This window comes from Thrips palmi, unplaced genomic scaffold, assembly GCF_012932325.1.
Source record: "Thrips palmi isolate BJ-2018 unplaced genomic scaffold, TpBJ-2018v1 HiC_scaffold_15, whole genome shotgun sequence".
NCBI classification, from domain to species: domain Eukaryota; kingdom Metazoa; phylum Arthropoda; class Insecta; order Thysanoptera; family Thripidae; genus Thrips; species Thrips palmi.
In genome coordinates this window covers 2,401,956-2,421,767 of record NW_023144624.1, presented here as the reverse complement: position 1 = coordinate 2,421,767, position 19,812 = coordinate 2,401,956, and the positions used below count along the sequence as shown (strand labels likewise).

Sequence of the window (19,812 nt, the reverse complement as noted above, 5' to 3'; positions counted from 1 at the left end):
TGGTTGGGATACTCTGAAGAAATAAATTGTACTGTACATTCATAAATGTTTATATTTCTCTTGTGATAAAAGTAACATGATGAAAATATCAGTGTGCTTATTTTACATAATAATAATCTTATGAACAGGTTGAAAGCCTCTGAATATTATAAATCTTGTTGTCTATTGTAATCATCAATTGTATCTTTGAAGAGCACATTCTCAAATAACTGAATACCGTTAGCCTACACAGATGTTGTAATTTAGAACTACAAAGTAAGTTTCTATTTGTTTTTAAAAATGTGCTCTGAAACCATGCTTATTGTGATCGTTTTGTTTCAATAAAAAGTTAAAAGAAAATGTTCAGGCTTGTGATTTACAGTAAATTTGGCTCAAGATGTTGGTTTTGACTCAAGTTTCTGTGTCAGCTTTCTTGATATAAATTTCCAATACTCTTTTCGAATTTTGTCATACTCAAGAGCAAGATCTTCACAAAGCTGCAAAAAAAATACAAAAAAAAACTCAATATACAGGAAATAATTGAGGAAAATTCACTTTCACCTTGAATGTAAATCAAATACTTACCTGAAGTGCTTTCTGAATAGTGTAAAACTCATTATTAATACCGAGTTCAAAAGACTCTTCACATACATCTATGATAAATGCAAGGAGGTATGGTCCTCTACTTCCACTCTCATACAGATCCTGACAGAATTTTAAAACAAAGTCTTCTGAACTTATATTGCCAGACTCTGTGTGACACAAAATACTGCAAAAGAAAGACTGTGAAAAGGGACTGCAAAATGAATGACCCAAAAACAATTAAAATTTTTCATTGTAACTTCATACCCCCTCAAGTAGTTCCATGCACTCTCATTGTTCTCTAATTCTCGTATTCTACTTGTGGTGAAGATTAATTCTTTGTTTATGACATCCGGAATAAACCCACTGGTCTGAACAATAACAAAGTGTCGCTGATTCCAAGCAGAGTTGTTACGAACATCAGTTTCCAGAAGACTGTCCACAAATTCCATTTCAGCGGTATATAATCTGAAAAGGAAAGAGTGTAAAACTACCTTCCACACAAATATAAGTTTGAAAAAAAAATGACTAACTCACTTAAAAGTTGTCACAACCCACTGCCGATGTTGCCATGCATGATAGTTCTTAGCATCTAGCATAAGTATATCACTTGTAAATTGCAGTTCTTTTGAAGCATCATTCAACCATTCAACTATCACTCTTCTATGGTGCCAAACTTGGTAATTTTTGGGATGCTCGTTTATAGTATCACTGATATATGCTAATTCAGTCTGGAGATCTGAGTTTAAGTGAAGCAAAACATCTCTCCTGCGGGAAAACCTTGCATCACAGACTCTGAAGAACAGATCAACCAGAACGTCAGAAACAAGCAAAGCATTAATTTATACCTGTACTGCCACACTGTGTAGTTTGCTGGGTTGAGCTGTGCAGCATCATTCGTAAGGTCTAAGACTCTCTCACTCTTTTCCCCAGACCTCAAGACAGCCCGAAAATAATCATACACATCACGAACTGAAGCAAATAACAACAAGTTAGTATATCTACAAACAAATATACATTTTCACACGCACAGTACAACGGATTCTGCCCTTGAAACAAAAGAAATGCTATAAAGAAGTTCCAAGAGCGCGAAAGAAATGTTTAGAGGGACATGCGGCCTGGATAAAGACTTGTCAGACCGAATTGACAAATGAGGGTTAGGTTTACATTGTTCTGAGTAGGCGATTGCGACCACAGGGTTGGGTCCGTCGTCCTGAGCCACTGGAGTCACATCTCTCCACTGCGGTCTGTCCTTGTACAAAACATAGTCTTCCTCATAAGTACAATCAGAACTACTGTCCGTCATTTTGAAATAACAGAAACAGTAAGCATATAAAATTTCAATATCACACCGTGCTAGAAGCAGACAACAACAGTGTTGCCATACTAGGCGGAAGGAATTTGCGCTCGTGCGTAGGTTCAAATGAGTTGCCCTTCATGGAGCAAAATATTGGATTGCAAATGCCACAAAAGATTTACTCAGTTTTAGCAAGCCATGAAACCCTCTTTGTTCCAATAATTAAACTAGTTTTTTTTTCCACTTACAGCCAGACTGGCCGACTGGCCCGGCAGACTCCGCGCCAACTTTCGAATCGCTGCGGACGTGTGGAGTGGCTCGTTGGAGTTGGAACTGCCCCCATTTTTAAAGGCTCGAAAGAAGCCGGCCCCTTAAAAACCAGAGTGTAGAACAGCTCCGGTCAAAGGCATCACCGTACTTAAGCTAGTAAGTTACCATAGAAGATGCCCGTCCTGGAGCAGAGAGGGAGCGCGAGCGCCTGTGCTGACACCATTGTTGCCTTCAGGTGCGATTCGGCGACATGCAAGCGATGCAAGCCCCCGCGGCAGTGCCCGTGGAAGTCCGAGACAGCTTCACGAGTGACCCGTTCTTCTTGGCCGCTCGGGAGGCCCTCGAGAGGTGCCTGGTGGAGCTAACGCAGAAACACCGCCAAGAGCAGAACGTTGGATTTGCAGCGGCAGCCCACTGTTGTTGCTGCTGTTGCGGCCCGCAGGCAGGGACTGGGCTGGGGAACTGGCCACTGACTGCATTCATTCCCTGTCTGCTTTGCTGCCCGAATCCCCAGGTAAAAACGTGTCATGAGTTCATCCTGCGTGTGTCCAAAAGGCTGCGAAGCATTCAGCATTCTCTTAAACAGGTTCGACCGGCACCCCAGATGGCAACCCTAACAGAGCAAATCAGCCCTGCCTGCCTCTTGGCAGGCCAACTGTCATTTACCCCAAACAACTTTGAGGTAGGTGAAATATTAGTTGGCAAGCAACAAGTGATTATTTCATTGCTGTACAGCCTGTTTCGTACACAGCTGCTCCTGAACGTCCAAGGTTTTCAACCACATGAGATTCAAGTCAGGGTGAAAGACGATCATGTCGAAGTGTGTGCAGAACAATCAGCGCTTTCCCAGCAACACACATTTCAGTCTACGTCAAAAAGGTAATTATGGCAGTGTGAGAGTAACCATGACGTGTATAATGAATGTATACTTTGCCCAGGTACCTGCTTCCCTGCCCTGTAAATGCAGATTTGGTCCAGTGCAGCCTTTCCAAAGATGGGATCTTACTGCTTACCGCACCATGGAAATAAACATGTGAAGGGAACAAAGTGTACAATAAATTCCAAGACAACTTTTTTTTATTCACCAAATTTACTTCTTAGGGGCAGCCTTGGCCTTTGCAGCTTTCTTCTCTTTAACAGGCTTAGGTACAACAGGCTTGGCACGAAGGGCAGCCTTCTGCTCAGGGGTCCTCTTGACCTTGGTCCTCTTCTTGGTGGGCTTAGCCGTACGAGCATCACGCTTGGCAGGCACAACAGGAGTCTGCAGAAGAAAAAAACAAAACTGTTAGGTCTCCTTCCATATCTAGTCATGAATAAAAATAAATATCAATTGTGCTAAGTGTAGTGTTCCATCCTTGATTCACTTTGACAAGCACTAATCTCCTGGCAAAGGCGACAAGTTGGATTCAATGTTTGCACAAGCTAATAGCATCAAGTAAGTAACTTGCTGCAAGTTAAAAGCTGTGCAAACTAAACAAAACTACGCTGTCTCTCATCCATGAAACATTATAAAAGCAGAGCAAAGCAGGCTGATTTGAGGGAACTTACACCACGCTTCTTGGCAAGGAAATCAGCCTTGGCCTTCACACGCCTCTGGAGAGTCAGGATGGCGTTCCTCTTGAGAACAGCAGCGTAAGGGTTCAGCTTCAGCATGGCACGCTGGTTGCGCAGAGGGTTGTGCTTGCGCACACTGCGGACAACTCGGGTCTGGGCGGGCCTCAGGACCTTCCTGATTTCCTCAGACTTGAGAAGTCGGCTAAGGTCAGTGTTTCCCATCTTGGGCATGGGCAGGTTGTAGCCCTTCTTGACCTTGGACGAACGCTTCCAGGTGCCGTACAGCTTGTCCAACTCCTTGAATGCGGACTCGGTCCAGATGATGAAGCGGCCGACGTGGCCACCGGGAGCCAGCTTCAGCAGGTTCATCTTGGCGACGGGCACGCAGTCAATGCCGGGGATGTTACGGAATGCTCGGACTACACCTTGGTCAGTTCCATAGATGACCAGAGGACCGCGACGCTGGATGCGACGGCGGTTACGCATCTTACCCTTACCAGCTCGGAGGCGGCGGGATTTGTACACCTGCAACACAAATACTTGCGTTAGAACACGTATCACATTAATGAGGTGTCACCGATCTTGCACTCCTGTAACAACCCGCATCCACAGAGGGTACACCAAAAATATCCTTGGATGGACATTGGAACAATTAGAGAATATTTCGTAATGCTAGGATGTCAGAAGCCTTTGCCCCCACAACAGGCGAGAAAGCCTTGTTATGGGAATGCCTAGGAAACTTGCTCCTTTAGCACTGAAAACCTTAGCTAAACCCATATTGGGCACAGCAGAAGTATCATTGCAGATCAGTGACAAACTCAAAATGCAAGGATATAACAACACTGTCAGAAGCCTTTGCCCCCACAACAGACAAAAAAGCCTTGCTGAGGGAATGCCTAGGAAACTTATTCCTATAGCACTGGAGCCTATCTTGGGCACAGCAAAAGTATCATTGCAAATCAGTGATGAAACCCATAATGCACTGTTAAAAGCCTTTGCCTCCACAGCAGACGAGAAAGCCTTAAGGTAGGAATGCCGAGGAGACTTGTCCCTAAAGCACTTAAAACTCAACCTCAGCAATTAGAGTCTCTTAACACTATGAAACTAAAAAGTTGGCAGATACAAGCTTGACTGCAATGATCGTTAAAAAAGGAACCAGACACTGGTACAGCTTGATAAGGAAACACTGCTTTATAAACTTTGTACAACAAGGGCACATGTTCAAAGGTATGAGAAACCAGTGGCTTTAGACCCTTCCTGGTTGTTATTGCATTCCGTTTCACACTCCAATCAATTGGTGAAGAAAGCAGGATAAGAATGCTGGAGAAATGTGCAGCTGCTAAGGGCAGCATTCATAACCAATAACAGTTAAACCACTAGTACAAACTTTATACAAGAAGAGTAAGAATTCAAAGGTTTAGGGGACCAGTGACTGTTATACCCTTCCTGGTTGATATTGCATTCCGTTTCACACTCCAATCAACTGGTGAAGAAAGCAGGATAAGAATGCTGGAGAAATATGCAGCTGTTAGCTAAAGCACTCCTTCCGGACATCAGGTAAACCAATACGATACACTAACTTTGTACAAGAAGAGTAAGAATTCAAAGATAAGAGACCAGTGACTGTTAAACCCTTCCTGGTTGGTATTGCATTCCGTTTCACACTCTAATCAATTAGTGAAGAAAGCAGGATAAGAATGCTACAAAAAATTTCAGTTGACTACCGCCTACCTTTTCAATATCAGCCCAGGCATTGATGCTCTTCAGGAACGCAACAGCCTGCTTGGTCTTGGTGAGTTCCTGGACTTTGTCACTGACGACAAGGGGGAGCTCAGGGATGTTGTCAATAACATGACCCTTGGACTGGACGAGAGCAGGGACTCCAGAAGCAGCAATGGCTGACACCAGGGCGTATCTCTTCTGGTTGACATTGATATGGCGGTGCCAGCGGCGCCATGGCTTAGTGGGGGCAAACATGCGACCACCTCGGCACATGTTACCGAAGGCACCCTGGCCAGAGCGGTGAGTACCACCACCTCGGACACGAGGAATACGGGCTACAGCACGACCAGTACCCCATGACTCCGCACTGGTTTGGTGTCCTGTAACCAAGAGAACCGTTAGATTAATAATGCTGACTTTAAATAACACAAAAAATTAATAAGAGCAACAAAGTAGAAGACAACAGCAATCAGATAGTGTCAATGTGAAAAGAATCACAGTCAAATCAGAACCCAATGCTCTGAAAAGGAATATCATCACACAGTAGACAGACTAACACTACTTGAGAACTACCAAGACAATCAAATGAATTCAGACATTGTCAATGTGAAAAAATATCACAGTCAATCAGAACCCAATGCTCTGAAAAGCGATGTCATCACATGCAGATAAGATATTAAAAACCACACACTAATGTAAAGGAGTTATGATTTCTCAGGCATGATAAACAAATGCATTCAGATATTGTCAATGTGAAAAAGGATCACAGTCAATCAGAACCCAATGCTCTGAAAAGAGATATCATCACATGCAGTTGACATATCAGGATTGAAAATTAACTTGTTGCCATGGTTGAAAAGTTCAATCAGCTGCGCCTGAAGAGTATTCAAACCACTCAAGACACTAACAAGAATTCAAATGTAAAAAACAATGCAAAACAATTTTTTTTAAAAAGGGATATCATGCACACCTTGGTTAAAAGATAAGGTATTTAATACTTGCCTGCTTGATCATTGACACTGTACGGCTGACGATGGTTCTTAGCCATATTCTGGTGAACGAAGTTCACGACATCAGGGCGAATGGGAGCCTTGAAGATCGCAGGCAGATTAATTGTGCTGCCTGTGGCCTCATTCTTCTCGCTGTACACACTGATGAGGGGGCGGGCTGTTGAAATCGACTGAAACAAGAAATAAAATCATGTAGTTGGAGAACGCCAAGGAAAACAGGTGTCCATGTCCACAAAGCTAATTGCAAATAAATACAAAATCAGCCCCTGACAGTTCCCTGTATTTCGCTTGAGTTAAGAAAGGGGCAGGTTCGGAAAAGAAATCATGGGAACATCAGACGAGAAGGTTGACAAGCACTTAAACCAAGCAAGGCTCGGTGGCAACGATACTGACAAAATATGGAAAAGTCACAAACCATAATAAAATTGGGGATAGCGGAACATGTGGACCTCGAGGAAGCTTACAGAAAAAGGCCCTCAGCGCCGCGCGAGCTGTGGCCGGACGCCACGGGGAGACCGCGAGGGACAGGGACAACAAAACCCCCACCGCACCCTGGACGCGGGCACGGCATCAAAACAGATGCAGCTTCAAAAGAAGCGTGTTCACAAAAAACCTGCGTCCCAGGGAAACGCGACGCGTAAAAATCACGAAACGAACACTCCGCGCAAGCACTACCCGAAAAATGGACTACAAGTCAAGTCGCACACGCGATGGACTATCTTACACGCTACACGTGTGATGATAACCTAAACGGGCCTATCAGACTTTCCGTCATAAAACTTGAGGCAAGTAATGAGTAACATATATAACACGCAAGGCTTAAAGCGCTTTCTGTTCCGACACGAAATTTATCAACACTGTTGGCCTAGACGCGCGAAACACTTACCATTTTTAATCCTAAAGTGAGCTGAGCCGCAAGAGAACTTCGGCTTTACAGCTCCGCCATTCCATAAAGACGGAAGTAGCTCACACGTATCGCGGTGAAGCTCAGACCGGCGACAGTACCATCACAGTAAAAATAAAATGGCCTACAACAATGTCACCAATGCTGAAAAATCCTGATTAATACAAAAAAATTTAAATGAAAGTCAATTTTGAAAACTTTTCAATTGACTTTAACCTTCTTTTTTTTCTGGACATTTAAAATAAAACTGTTAAGATTTGAATCAAATATTGCTGAAACTGTTTACCTTGTTTTTATCCGTTTGAAAGTGTTTCCGGTCACTAGAGGTCACTTTGAGACAGTGTTGTGGTGAAGTGCAAATTTGTACTTTGTTTTGCTTCATACATACAGAATATATATTCCAAAAAAAAGCCAAATTTTTTTAACATTATTTTATTAAACTGTTTTTCTTTCTCCGTTGAATAGCACCGTAGCGGAAAAAGTTAAGCAGAGAATGTTGGTACACCTCTTCGACAGCGCGTAAATATAAATATGTTTCTGGGTGCGGCACGGAGGGTGTCTCGCGTTTCGACCATTATGACGGGCACTTGCAGACTCTATCGTGGCCACTAGACACACATTTGTATTACGAAAATGAGTCAGCTAGGCACAAACGTGAGCTAGAGCTATCAGCTTGGTAGCGCAAAACTGCACTGCGGCTTTCGTGGAGGCCTCTAGGGCTTGCGTCTTGGGCTTGGGTCTGAATATTTACTTGTGGCAATAGCTTGTCTCTATGATAATGCCCACAGGGACCTTAGTGGATGGGTTACTCCCTTACCGGCACCAGGTTTATTTTTTGACGGGTAGTTCGTAGAAACCCAGGCGCATCCAGATACGATCCAGGGGACCGTGTGTAAAGTCGCCCGCGACACAGCTGAGACCGCTCTGAGGGGCCATGTCTCACTAGTGAATTTAGCCAAATCGGAGGTGCGGCCTTAGCCTGCCAAAGGTAAATATTATTGATTGTTTAGTAGCGGTTTCAAAAGACAGTTGTGGGCTTTTACGATTCAACTATCAGGCCGCTTCGCACCCTCACTCGTTGACTGCTGATTTATGATACCTATGTAGGGAAGTGAGGTTATGCTGGTTGGGCTTCTTGTCCAAGTCACTTGGAATTGGAAAAGCATCCTGATTCAAATAAGTGGAGCTCCTCTGATTTGCAAAGTTTTTCGAAGACTTATATTTTTTCTGTTTTAATTGTAATAGCACTGTAGCTTTGTTTGCTGAATGTTGATGGATCAGGCTATTATTAGACACTGTTTACAGTGGTAATTTTATTACATTGTTTACCTTTTTAAAAGTATCGTGTTGTATTCTTGTCTCTTCCTATGGCAACAAAATGCTTCCTGTTGCCCTTACATGCGTCTAGCATTTCTAAGAGGGAAATGTTGTCACTTTGTTTGATAGTGATAGCCAAGGTTTTTGACAGGTTATCTATTGTTGTTTTGGTTTTAAATAACTGAAACACTCTTTTCTAATTATAAATGCTTGTGCAAGGTTTTCTTGAAACAGTCCATAGAAAGTGCCAGAGGCAGCCCTTTTCTCATCCTTTCTACCCTTGTTGTCAACTGTCTCTTTTAAAGGTGCCACCTCCCCCACTTCATTCTGTCTCTAAAACTTAAGTCAAAGTTCTTTGTTTTTTTGGTTCCAGATCAAGATGGATGCAGTAAAGGATGAAGACCGCAAACGGCGGTTGCGACTTTTGGAAGAAAAAATTCAAGACCCTCGTAGTGTCACAAATGTTGACTGTCTTCTTGTACGTTTTCAGACTGCAACCTTTACTTAGCAGTGCATTGAATTTTTATTTTTTGTTTTGACATTTTCTTTTCATAATTTTCTGTTCTACTCGTATTTTAGGATACTGTTCAGGCATTAGTCTCAGACTGCGACCATCCCTCAGTCAAACGAATGAAAAACATTGAAGCTTATATGAATAGATGTGAGTTTGACATAAATGTATCACTTCTTAAAATTGCTATGTCTCTCAAATTCAAGCTGCGCTCCACTGCTATTTTTTCTGACTAATGACTATCTCACCCTTCCTTCACAGATGATAATGCAGCATCAGACATTTGTAACCTGAGAATGAAGACTGATGACTTCACACTCATCAAAGTAATCGGACGAGGAGCATTTGGAGAGGTCCAATTGGTAAGTGAACAAATTAATACTTTCTAAAGGAAGCTTGAGCAAACTACAACTGCTGCTACTGTTCATGTTTTTCAGGTTCGGCACAAATATACCAAAAAAGTTTTTGCAATGAAGTTGCTTAGTAAATTTGAAATGGTAAGTCATAGTGGAAATAGTGAAAGCCAAATAGTATAGTTGTTTCCTTTAATTTTTATTAGTTTTATAATTTTACTTCCTTTGTTTGAATTTTGTTTAAATTTTATTTGTAGATAAAACGCTCTGACTCTGCCTTTTTTTGGGAGGAAAGAGACATTATGGCGCATGCAAACTCAGAATGGATTGTACAGCTACATTTTGCTTTTCAAGATCAGAAATATCTTTACATGGTTATGGATTACATGCCAGGTAATCTGAGTTCTTGAGACGAATAAAAATAATTGAGTCTGTTTGATGTTCCAGAATTAATAATTCCTTATTTGTTATGTCTTATATTTACACATACACATGTGCTGTATATAATGTTTGCTGTATTTTGGTGACAGGTGGAGATTTAGTTAATCTTATGTCTAACTACGTAGTGCCCGAAAAATGGGCAAAGTTCTATTGCGCTGAAGTAGTGTTGGCGCTGGACGCCATACATTCAATGGGATTTGTGCACAGGTATAAATAAAGCACTCCTTGTGTCAGTCTACTACTGTACTCTATCAAGGAGCGTCATTATTGAATGGTTTTTCTTTTTATACCTTGTGATAAATGTGATCTATTCTGCAGGGATGTAAAGCCAGATAATATGCTGCTGGACAGACATGGGCATCTAAAGTTGGCAGATTTTGGGACATGCATGAAAATGGATACAGTGAGTTCACTTGTACAACAAGCATTTTCATCTATTTATTTTTCTAGGTTTCTGTTTATGATATTGTTTTGTGTGTTTTAGGATGGCCTAGTTCGTTCAGATACTGCTGTAGGAACACCAGACTACATTTCGCCTGAGGTCCTTCAATCACAGGGAGGAGAGGGTGTTTATGGACGAGAATGTGACTGGTGGTCTGTTGGTGTCTTTTTGTATGAAATGTTGGTTGGAGATACTCCATTTTATGCTGACAGTCTTGTAGGCACATATTCTAAAATCATGGACCACAGCAACTCCCTTCACTTTCCTTCTGACACTGAAATTTCTCATCATGCAAAGTCGCTTATCTATGGATTCCTCACTGATAGGTATTTCTTTTATCTCTTTCCGTTCTCTTCCATATTGATTACAGCATTCTTAAGTTGTCTTTTTTTTCCTGTTTTTTTTTTCTCTTGTGCTTTTAGAACCAAGCGTTTAGGAAGGAATGGCGTGGAAGAAATCAAGTCCCACCCCTTCTTTAAAAATGATCAATGGACATTTGACAATCTTCGAGAATGTATGATTATTTGTTATTTGTACCTTACATATACATCCTGACAGTCCAAATTGTGATTGACTTTGATTGCTCATCTTCCTTTAGGTGTGCCACCTGTTGTACCAGAATTGTCAGGAGATGATGATACTAGTAATTTTGATGAAGTTGACAAAGATGAGACTCCAGAGGAGAATTTTTCCACTCCCAAGGCATTTGCTGGAAACCATTTACCATTTGTTGGTTTTACATATTCAAGGGATTACCAGTAAGCAAAAATTAATGCTCTCTAAGCATGTTTTTAATTATCTTGTGCAATTTCTGGGAACTCCTTTTATAAATGTACTTTTTCCTTTTATTTTTAGGTTGATGGGAGGCAAGCATTTGGACTCGCAGGATGCTGTAAGTTTTTTGATTAGTTTTAGTGCTCTATAGTTTAAAGATGTGGAAGAATTCTTCTTTTCTTTTCTGCCTATTATATGGTGTCAGTATCTGCTGTAAATGTTTCTGTCATGTCTTCTAAGATCAATACCTGTTGTGTGTTTCATGTCTGTGCTGTTATATGTTACTTAAAACTATTGCAACATGTACAGGTGGATAATGTAAGTTCAGATCTTCTCCATACTATTTGTGTCTCCACTTACATCAATATACACTCGCTGCCTTATTTTAAATGAGCTTTTAGCTCCGTCAGCTGCACAATATACTAGATGAGTTGGTTTGGAATGAACTCGTGTGACACAGTTAACTTTATTTACAGTGTTCTACAAACCATGTTAGTGGAGCAGGGGAATCTCCGTTTCACACAAAACAACTGGAGGCAGAGTTGGAAACAGAACGCAGGCTAGTTGAAGGACTTGAAGCTAAGCAGAGAACATTGGTGGCACGACTTGATTCTGTCACCAAGCGGGAAGCAGAGCTGAGAGAGGAAGCAAATGCATTAGAAAAGTCCCTCACCATCATAAAACACGATCTCAAAGAAGTAGGTCTTCTTCCTTGCTTTAATTATTTTGTTTACTCTTTTATTGACGTATTTTCTAGTGGGTAAAATTTTTTGTAATTTTAAAATTTTGGTTGTGTTTTTAATTATAGAGTCAAAGAAAAGCAGATGGTGAAAATGAAGCCAGGAGAAAAGCTGAGTCGCTACTGCATGATATGAAACGTAAACTCGATGAGGAGACAAATAAAAGAACAAGAGAAATGAATAACAACCAACAAACAAGTGATAAGATGTTTGCTCTAGAGAAGCAGGTTGCAGACATGCAAGAAAAAATGAAATCTGAATCTGAAACCTCAGCGCGTTTAAGGAAGCAAGCTGCCGAATTAACCGTTGCTCAAGCAGCCAGTGAACAGATGCAATCTGAGTTGAAGTCAATGTTACTTCTCCTTCAAAATCAGCGTGATGCTCTCCAGCAAGAAGTAGCAACTTTACAAGGTCAGCTTAGTCAAGAGCGCAGTGAGAGGACGCAAGTATCAGGCCTTCATCATGAATTGGAAGGTAAACAACTATATGCCACCTGTTGATGCGTTTTTTGTGTTTTGATAATTGCTTCTTGATGTGGTAACACTTATGTCTTTTGTTTTAGTTCGGCTACAATCAGTGTTAGGGGAAATGGAAAGGTGTGCTCAGAGGGAAAACAAGGTGACGGAGGATAATAGACAGCTGACAGAAAGAGTATCATCATTAGAAAAAGAATGTGCCTCCTTGGGCTTGGAGCTTAAAGCAGCTCAAAACCGATATCAACAGGAAGTGCGCAGTCATCAAGAAACCGAGCGCAGAGGCCTCGTTTCTAAAGAGGAAGCCAATCTTGAAGTTGTTAAAGGTAAACACTGTTCTTTTGGTACAATAATAATAATAATAATGATTAGAGGTATGTCCTTTATTGCTTGCAATAATCTCATTGTTTGTCTGTTCTGTAATGGTTTAGCTCAATTTATTCTCTCCCAGTAACTTCATGGCTTTTGCTAAATTGACTATTTTATACTGAGATGAAACAATGTAGTTGCTCTTTTCACACTAGAACACTTTATTTTTTCTTCTTCTTTTCTTCTTCTACCTCTGTTTTAAAATGCATGTATTATTATTATTATTATTTGGTTTGTGCATGCTGTAGGTCGAATGGACCTCATATTTAAAGGTAAATCACTCTCAATCACTCTCACTCTTTTTTCAATGTGTAGTTAAGTTAGTTTTTTAATGATGTAAGTAAGGGAGTCAGTGCCTGTGACTGAAATGGTTTGACTTGGTAGTTCATTTGTGCCAAGTTTCTATCTATACTGTGCTTAATAGCATGTATTTCTTGTGAGAAAAGAAGCCACTCTTTCTCCCATATATATTATGTCAAACTTGTATCTCAGCAATTTTTGATGTGTCTTGTGTAATGTTACTGGCTCATTGTAATATTTTGTCTTACTTTCTGTAGCTCTTCAAACAAAATTAAATGAGGAAAAGAGTGCACGTCAAAAGGCAGACATGATGAGCCAGGAAAAGGAAAGACAAATGTCCATGTTATCAGTCGATTATCGTCAAATTCAACAACGACTTCAAAAGCTGGAGGGTGAACATAGGCAAGAAGTCGATAAGGTAGACTATTTTTATTTTAAAATCCCTAGGAACTTATTAAAAGGCTGCAGTTATTGAATAACATATTATTATTTCAGGTTAAAACATTGCATATTCAAGTAGAACAAGAGCAGCAAAAGAAGAATACCTTGCAAAGTGAGGTAAATCATCAATCATCTACTCTTGCTGCTCTCAAAGCAAGGCATGACCAGCTCAGTGGAGAGGTAGCAAGTCTGCGAGAAGGAAAACGAAGTGCTGAAGACGATTTGCATCGGTTGAAAACTCAACGATCTGTTGATGAGCTTCAGAGGAAGGAGCTTCAAGATCAACTCGAAGCAGAGCAGTACTTCTCTGTAAGTTTTTGTTGTCTGTCTTACTAACAATTTCCTCATAAGTTAAGGTTTTGACACGCTTCCCCTTTTTTTTAGACCTTGTATCGTACCCAAGCTGCAGAACTGAGAGAAGATTTAGAGGAACGTCAACGAACTCTAGTCGAGCTGGAAGAGGAACGTGGCTCCCTTACCCACCAGCTGCAGATTGCTTTGGCAAGAGCAGATTCCGAGGCCCTTGCTCGTTCTATAGCTGAAGAGACCGTTGCAGACTTGGAAAAAGATAAAACTATGAAGGAACTTGAACTGAAAGATTTGTTAGCAAAGCATCGCTCAGAGCTTAGTGGAAGAGATTCTACTTTGAACTCTGTAAGTCTGAATTTATTGTCCTTTTGTTGAATTATTTTTAGAATATTGGGTTTTGCTTATTGGTATCATATTTATTTTTATCATTAGATAAAAGAAAGGGAACAAGAATATAAGAAATCAATTGAGCAGCTCATTAAGGACAAAGATGAAATGAGTCACCAAATGAAGTTGATGCAAGAAGGTAATACATTGTTCATCTTTATTCTCTATTTTTGTAGTCCTTCCATAATTTGATTACACTCTACACTATCTGCTCATATTTGTGTTTTGCAGAGGTTAAAAAGGCATCCAATGTTCAAGAAGAGATGGAACGGTTAAGGAAACAGTTAAAGCAAGAACAACTTCTGAAGGAACAAGCTGTGCATAAACTTGCTGAAATTATGAACCGCAAGGATATCAATACTACAACCAAGGCGAAGAGCAAAGTGTCCTCTGCAGACCTGAGGCGTAAAGAAAAGGAGTGTCGGAAACTGCAACAAGAACTTACCCAGGTTTGCTATTTGATAAGTTGAATGCAGCATAATGAATTAAGGCAAAAGTTTTTTCTTATCATTTTTACTTATTTCTTAGGAGAGGGAAAAGTACTCCCAGGCTGTCATCAAATATCAGAAAGACTTACAAGAAATGCAGTCCCAACTAGTCGAAGAAGGCCAGTTCAAAGTCCGTCTTCAAATGGAGTTAGATTCTAAAGATTCTGAAATAGAGCAACTTCAAGGAAAACTTACATCTATTTCGAGTGAAACTGCCTCCTTGTCAAGTGCTGACAATGACACTGATGATTTATGTCCAGGTAAAGTTTAAGCATAATCGCTGTCTTTCATTTTGTACATTTAGACATATTTATTTAACATTTTGTCCAACTTATAATTGAATGTCTTTACAGAATCAAGACTGGAAGGGTGGTTGTCTGTTCCCAATAAACAAAATATTAGAAGACATGGATGGAAAAAACAGTATGTAGTTGTATCATCAAAGAAGATAATATTTTATAATTCTGAAAGTGACAAACAAAATACAGATCCAATACTCATCCTCGATTTAAGGTAAATTAATGGAATCAAGGCACAAAGTGTATTGAGAATTACTTAGAGTTTCTATCTTAAAATATGCACTTGTTTTCATTACAGCAAAGTTTTTCATGTGCGATCAGTGACACATGGTGATGTCATTAGAGCTGACCCAAAGGATATTCCCCGTATATTTCAAGTGAGCTATCTATGTCGTAATCTTAACTTATCAGGTGCTCACTTAGCATCTTCTAATGTACTATTTTCCAATTTCAGTTGCTTTATGCGGGTGAAGGTGAAGCTCGTAGGCCAGAAGAGGGGAGCATGACCCAGCTTGAACTCCCACCCCTAAGAGATGATAAACCTGGCACAATTCAATTGAAAGGTCATGAGTTTTTACAAATTTCTTATCACATGCCAACAACTTGTGAAGTTTGCCCTAAACCTTTGTGGCATGTGTTTCGACCACCACCTGCTTTAGAGTGCAAACGTAAGTGGACAGCCATTAAAATAATTTTTTTACTCATTCTTTGCCAATTTTCTATGTATGTGAGCTGGAGACTTTAATTATTATTGGCAAGGTGCGGCTTTGTGACACATGTTTACCTCAGGCTTACCAAAAACGCGTTGGTAATGTGCTACTTTTAAATAGTTCAGATTAATTAAAGCCTATAACTACTGTTTTTCCCTCATATCTATGGACGATTTTTAACATTTTACTTGTGAAGGAGTATTTTTCTCTTTGGGAAGTTGTCAAAATCCCAACTGTTCATTAATAATAATAAAATTAAATGGTTTGTGCGTTGTGTAGACTAAAGGGCTGAGATAATGCGTACCGCTATGTTTGCCCCACCTGAAGGTTAACGACTTGCTTGCCTGTATAACTTCATCTCATACCACTACTTTATTTTCCTAGGGTGCCGTGTTAAAGTGCACAAAGAACATTTTGATCGGAAGGAAGAAGCGATAGCTCCTTGCAAACTCCATTATGACCCTAATTCGGCTAAGGAACTATTAGTCCTTGCTGTAAGTGCAGACGACCAGAAATTGTGGGTGCAACGTTTGTCCAAGAAGATTCAAAAGTGTGGATACAAAGCCAATACATTAGGTAGTGGCACACTGGATGGATCTAAAGTGTCTCCTCGGTGAGTATTTCTCATGTAAACGTTGACAAGATATTGTCTTTCTACATGTTCTTTTTATTAATCCCGGCCCCCTTTTCTATTTTGCAGAGAGTCAGTGAGATCAAACCCTAAGCAATATACTAGCCTGCAGCAGCGATCTGCTACTCTTCCTGCTAACTCAACTATGAGCAAATAATTGCTGTGATAAATTACAGCATGTTACCTGGTCCAACTTTCACGCAGCAAGCTTGCATTAATGACATCAAGATCGCTTCCAACAGAGATCCTTCCTCTGATTTACAGTAACAATTTTTTACTGCTCCTTACAATTCCTCTGTGTCAAGGTTTTTAAAGTTTTAGAAAGGAATGTTAAAAGTTTTGTTGTAGTATTTTATTTATTTTATGTAACATGAGCGCTTCACTTTTTTTGACCATGTTGTTACTATGGCAGAATGTACTATTTCCGTTGTTTATTTTATGTTTGTACAGAAAAGTTGTTGAAAATCCTTGAGGAAATGAAGATTTCACTTCCTTCATTTCAATGTTTCTTTTTAAAAGGTAATGAAATTAAGATTTTGACCGATTTTCACAGTATTTTCATATAAACTTGTATTTTAGAAACCATTCATGTTTGATTTTATGTCTTTTGAACGTTCTTAATACTTTGATTAGAAGCTCTCTTATGGCTGTTTTAGTAACCCTTTGATTCTAGTTTTGCAGTATTGTTAAGGAAAACTAAGGAGGGAAGTACATGCTCACATTTTTCCTTTCAGTTGATATTTCTGGAAATGATCTGTTAATCAGTACTCATATTATCCGTCCGACTTAATTTGTGCCTAAGAGACTGAAAAGTTAGCTCCTTGCTGGAGTTACAAAATCTTAATTTATTGCAAATAAAATTTGAAAGGGATAAGCAAAAGTCAGAAACATTTTTGAACTAGCCTTAAAAGTGTTAAGTCTTAATGTTTTTGTCAATCATGCTGGGTTATTTGATGAAAGATTTGACTCCAGTAAGTTGTTCATACCAAAATACTAATCTGCTCTCTTTGTGTACTTTGTTCTGTGAGTCTAAGAAAATTGTGATAACTTGGTTTCCTCATATAAATTGTTTTGATAGTAAATTTTGTCTTATAATTGATTGATTGATTGATAAAACAATTGAAGTTGACCATTGAAGTTGACCATTGAACTTTTCAGACATACCCAGTATTGTTCTAACCATAAAGACTGACCAATACCGTTGCTGCCTTGCATTTATGCTGTTTTTGAGAGGAACGTTTCTCAAGCTTTCTTTGCTGCGCTCTTTTGGAGCACAAGATCTTGTGTTGTGTGTGACAAACAGGATGAGGGTTCATCTGTATGCCAAACTTCATTATTAGCATTCTTTATTCTTGTTTTGGTCTTTATAAATATTTTTTTTTTAATTTATTAAGTTGCTTTGCCAAGCCAACTATATTGTATATATTATTTTTTTTTAAAATCAGAAGTAAGCTGTGATTACTGTAGCAGACTGTAGTCGACTGTAGTCCCTGTAAGTTCCACAGTACCCAACTGGAGTATCTGCTGGAGTGAGATCTTGGGCTGCCACTTGGTACTATTCCATTGCTAGAAATATAAATAAGTGTATGTTAGTACAAATAAAATTAATTACCATTATGACGTGACATCTAGCAAGACCAAAGTGCTGTCAGATTAGAAAAGAAATCAAGCAATATGTTATCTGCTACCTTTGTGTTTTGAGCGCATCCTTCTCGGTTAAGTATTTTCCCTTCCTCTTGATTGACTACCTATAGCCCGAGACAACTGGGTAGAGTTAATGTGTTGCAGTGGTGTGTTAGGGTTCGGAGCAGTAGTAGAATGTGGCATGGGTCTGACTGGGTGCTGTGCCTCCCGCAGGTGGTCGGCTCCCAGTTGTGTCGCAGTATACATTCTAGAAGCGTAGTGTACCTATGAAGATGCCACCTACTTCTGATACAAACTCTGTATTTGTAGTGTGTTTTTGAGGTACACTGGGATAAATACCTAACACATTTCTGAGGGTATGCAATTTTTGGTCTATTCCCACTTTTTTTTGGTTTTGTTTGGGCTTTGCAATTCAAAAAGGATCATTCACAACTCAAAGGGCATCTTCCTTTCTTCGATTCTTTGTTCAGTAAGGGAAAGAACAGTGTTTGGTTATGTCACCTACATAGAATATATTTTAGCCCAGAAATTGTCCCTTTATTTATTCTTGCGAATTTGTTACTCATTTATGCATACATTACATATTATATGTACATTTACACAACAAGTAGCTTTTTTGCTTTTTTCTTGTTTGAACATAACCATAGCCCATAGCAGAGGAGGTCAACAATGCTGAGGAGGTCTCAGGGAATAAACAAGAGAAATGAATTAAGTTATGGTACTTAATAATAGCTGTTTCATAATTGTTTCATTGAAAATTCCTTCACACCCTGGATCTGTTGGACCATGAAGTTTGACTTTATTGCTGCATTTGTTTATCTATTCTATTTACTGATGCTATTTATTTATAGGGTCGCAAGCAGCGAGACTTAATATTTTCATGGCTGTTTTATGTGTTATCATGTGATTCCTGTGCTTAATGGCTTTTATGAAGTTAGGAAGTATGCATTATCTATTTGAGTCAATATGACAATCACTTCTGCATTTCATATAACGAATGGCTGGTCTATTTACAATGTTTTTATTTGCCATATTTTTGTGTGTCCAGTGGTCTCTGTGGGAGGAGAGGTGCATTTTGATTGCAATATACAATGCATGGTGCAATTACTCATCCAGACAGTTCACTCCTTGTGCAAATGACCCTTGCAAATTTGTACGTTGTGTGTATTTTTAGGAGATGCGTTTCAAGGCTCATGATCCCAATATTGATTGTGGTTAGCTATCCTCCCATGGAGTGTTTTTATCACATATTTTCAAGTTCAATAGAAAGTACTCGAACGATTTGAGAAATGGTCCCGTAGGGTTGAGTTTAAATTATGCTCATAGATTTTAAACTAATGCTGCAAATGGATTCCAGCCAAACAGGAATTTCTAAATCTCTTTCTCCTTTTTCTTTTACTGATGGTTTAGTTCTTCAGCATACCAGTGCCATTGCTCAAAACAATGCTGGAAGCTTCTTCTGTTAGTATCTAACTCTTTGGTGCTCTGCATGTCCGTTAGTCAGTTTATCGTAGCACTTTGTGCATCATTGATTCTGTTCCAAATTATGTTTTTCTTTGAAAATTGTTTGTTTTTCAAGTGTAATCCAGATTTAAAGTCAATGGTGAAGAGGTCTCTTCATTTTATACACTGTGCATCAGTTTTAAGCCATTACTTAATGTAAAAAGCTCACTGTTGAACTGGTAACCCAATGAATAAGTCCCACTTTTTAATGAAAAACGAGATGTTTTTCTGTTAGCCATAGTTACTTATGTGGTATGGTGATATTTTTCAGACTTTCTCTGAAGTGGTGCCTTTGAAATCAGTCTGATAGATAGTGTCTCAATTTGTGCTGATACAGCTCATACCTTGTACATTTATCACTC

The 19,812-nt window shown here is 39.5% G+C and overlaps 4 protein-coding genes and 1 non-coding gene across 8 annotated transcripts; 2 read left to right on the top strand and 3 right to left on the bottom strand.

Moving 5' to 3' along the window:
• Positions 1–34: 34 nt before the first annotated feature.
• Positions 35–2,446, bottom strand: LOC117641757 (protein farnesyltransferase/geranylgeranyltransferase type-1 subunit alpha). 2 transcript variants are annotated; one of them, XM_034379352.1, is made up of 6 exons: positions 2,294–2,446; positions 1,410–1,533; positions 1,099–1,329; positions 829–1,029; positions 565–748; positions 35–476 (listed from the first exon to the last, which is right to left on the bottom strand). In XM_034379352.1, the coding sequence occupies exons 1-6, from the start codon at positions 2,349–2,351 to the stop codon at positions 372–374; spliced, it is 903 nt and encodes a 300-aa protein (XP_034235243.1). In that variant the 5' UTR covers positions 2,352–2,446; the 3' UTR covers positions 35–371. The 2 variants fall into 2 exon arrangements, with proteins under 2 accessions (XP_034235243.1, XP_034235242.1); XM_034379351.1 differs by lacking the exon at positions 2,294–2,446 and adding an exon at positions 1,729–1,960.
• On the top strand, positions 2,052–3,196 carry LOC117641758 (heat shock protein beta-6-like). The gene is made up of 5 exons (XM_034379353.1): positions 2,052–2,284; positions 2,364–2,642; positions 2,715–2,810; positions 2,880–3,007; positions 3,067–3,196. Exons 2-5 carry the CDS (start codon positions 2,379–2,381, stop codon positions 3,155–3,157), a joined length of 579 nt encoding a protein of 192 aa, XP_034235244.1. The 5' UTR covers positions 2,052–2,284; positions 2,364–2,378; the 3' UTR covers positions 3,158–3,196.
• Positions 3,188–7,457, bottom strand: LOC117641754 (60S ribosomal protein L4). Of its 2 annotated transcripts, none has more exons than XM_034379347.1 (5): positions 7,301–7,457; positions 6,407–6,584; positions 5,414–5,784; positions 3,677–4,207; positions 3,188–3,389 (listed from the first exon to the last, which is right to left on the bottom strand). In XM_034379347.1, exons 1-5 carry the CDS (start codon positions 7,301–7,303, stop codon positions 3,219–3,221), a joined length of 1,254 nt encoding a protein of 417 aa, XP_034235238.1. In that variant the 5' UTR covers positions 7,304–7,457; the 3' UTR covers positions 3,188–3,218. The 2 variants fall into 2 exon arrangements, with proteins under 2 accessions (XP_034235238.1, XP_034235239.1); XM_034379348.1 differs by lacking the exon at positions 7,301–7,457 and adding an exon at positions 6,830–7,008.
• On the bottom strand, positions 3,471–3,598 carry LOC117641911. Its single transcript, XR_004587521.1, has one exon. It is a non-coding gene; the product is annotated as a small nucleolar RNA SNORA68 (small nucleolar RNA).
• Positions 7,458–8,181: 724 nt separating the features above from the next.
• On the top strand, positions 8,182–19,059 carry LOC117641748 (rho-associated protein kinase 2). 2 transcript variants are annotated; one of them, XM_034379331.1, is made up of 27 exons: positions 8,182–8,306; positions 9,009–9,113; positions 9,215–9,296; positions 9,408–9,508; positions 9,584–9,643; positions 9,757–9,892; positions 10,030–10,147; positions 10,259–10,343; positions 10,425–10,708; positions 10,805–10,896; positions 10,981–11,140; positions 11,238–11,274; positions 11,466–11,474; positions 11,633–11,854; positions 11,965–12,370; positions 12,459–12,695; positions 13,296–13,456; positions 13,534–13,788; positions 13,864–14,133; positions 14,221–14,314; positions 14,407–14,624; positions 14,704–14,923; positions 15,017–15,176; positions 15,261–15,339; positions 15,417–15,630; positions 16,057–16,285; positions 16,373–19,059. In XM_034379331.1, exons 2-27 carry the CDS (start codon positions 9,015–9,017, stop codon positions 16,458–16,460), a joined length of 4,116 nt encoding a protein of 1,371 aa, XP_034235222.1. In that variant the 5' UTR covers positions 8,182–8,306; positions 9,009–9,014; the 3' UTR covers positions 16,461–19,059. The 2 variants fall into 2 exon arrangements, with proteins under 2 accessions (XP_034235222.1, XP_034235223.1); XM_034379332.1 differs by lacking the exons at positions 8,182–8,306; positions 11,466–11,474 and having other exon boundaries at positions 9,015–9,113.
• The last annotated feature ends 753 nt before the right edge of the window (positions 19,060–19,812 follow it).

What these genes read in the sequence shown, in the direction of transcription:
- LOC117641757 (XM_034379351.1), bottom strand. Translation starts at nt 1,867, where the DNA reads ATGACGGACAGTAGTTCTGATTGTACTTATGAGGAAGACTATGTTTTG. An exon ending in TGGGTTGTGACAACTTTTAA is followed by an intron (nt 1,030 to 1,098) that starts GTGAGTTAGTCA and finishes TTTCCTTTTCAG; the next exon opens with ATTATATACCGCTGAAATGG. An exon ending in CTATTCAGAAAGCACTTCAG is followed by an intron (nt 477 to 564) that starts GTAAGTATTTGA and finishes TTTTTTTTGCAG; the next exon opens with CTTTGTGAAGATCTTGCTCT.
- LOC117641758 (XM_034379353.1), top strand. Translation starts at nt 2,379, where the DNA reads ATGCAAGCGATGCAAGCCCCCGCGGCAGTGCCCGTGGAAGTCCGAGAC. An exon ending in TTACCCCAAACAACTTTGAG is followed by an intron (nt 2,811 to 2,879) that starts GTAGGTGAAATA and finishes TTTCGTACACAG; the next exon opens with CTGCTCCTGAACGTCCAAGG. An exon ending in TTTCAGTCTACGTCAAAAAG is followed by an intron (nt 3,008 to 3,066) that starts GTAATTATGGCA and finishes TACTTTGCCCAG; the next exon opens with GTACCTGCTTCCCTGCCCTG.
- LOC117641754 (XM_034379347.1), bottom strand. An exon ending in CAGTGTCAATGATCAAGCAG is followed by an intron (nt 5,785 to 6,406) that starts GCAAGTATTAAA and finishes TCTTGGTTACAG; the next exon opens with GACACCAAACCAGTGCGGAG. An exon ending in CCTGGGCTGATATTGAAAAG is followed by an intron (nt 4,208 to 5,413) that starts GTAGGCGGTAGT and finishes TTTGTGTTGCAG; the next exon opens with GTGTACAAATCCCGCCGCCT.
- LOC117641748 (XM_034379331.1), top strand. Translation starts at nt 9,015, where the DNA reads ATGGATGCAGTAAAGGATGAAGACCGCAAACGGCGGTTGCGACTTTTG. An exon ending in TGCTTAGTAAATTTGAAATG is followed by an intron (nt 9,644 to 9,756) that starts GTAAGTCATAGT and finishes TTTTATTTGTAG; the next exon opens with ATAAAACGCTCTGACTCTGC. An exon ending in ACCTGCTTTAGAGTGCAAAC is followed by an intron (nt 15,631 to 16,056) that starts GTAAGTGGACAG and finishes TTATTTTCCTAG; the next exon opens with GGTGCCGTGTTAAAGTGCAC.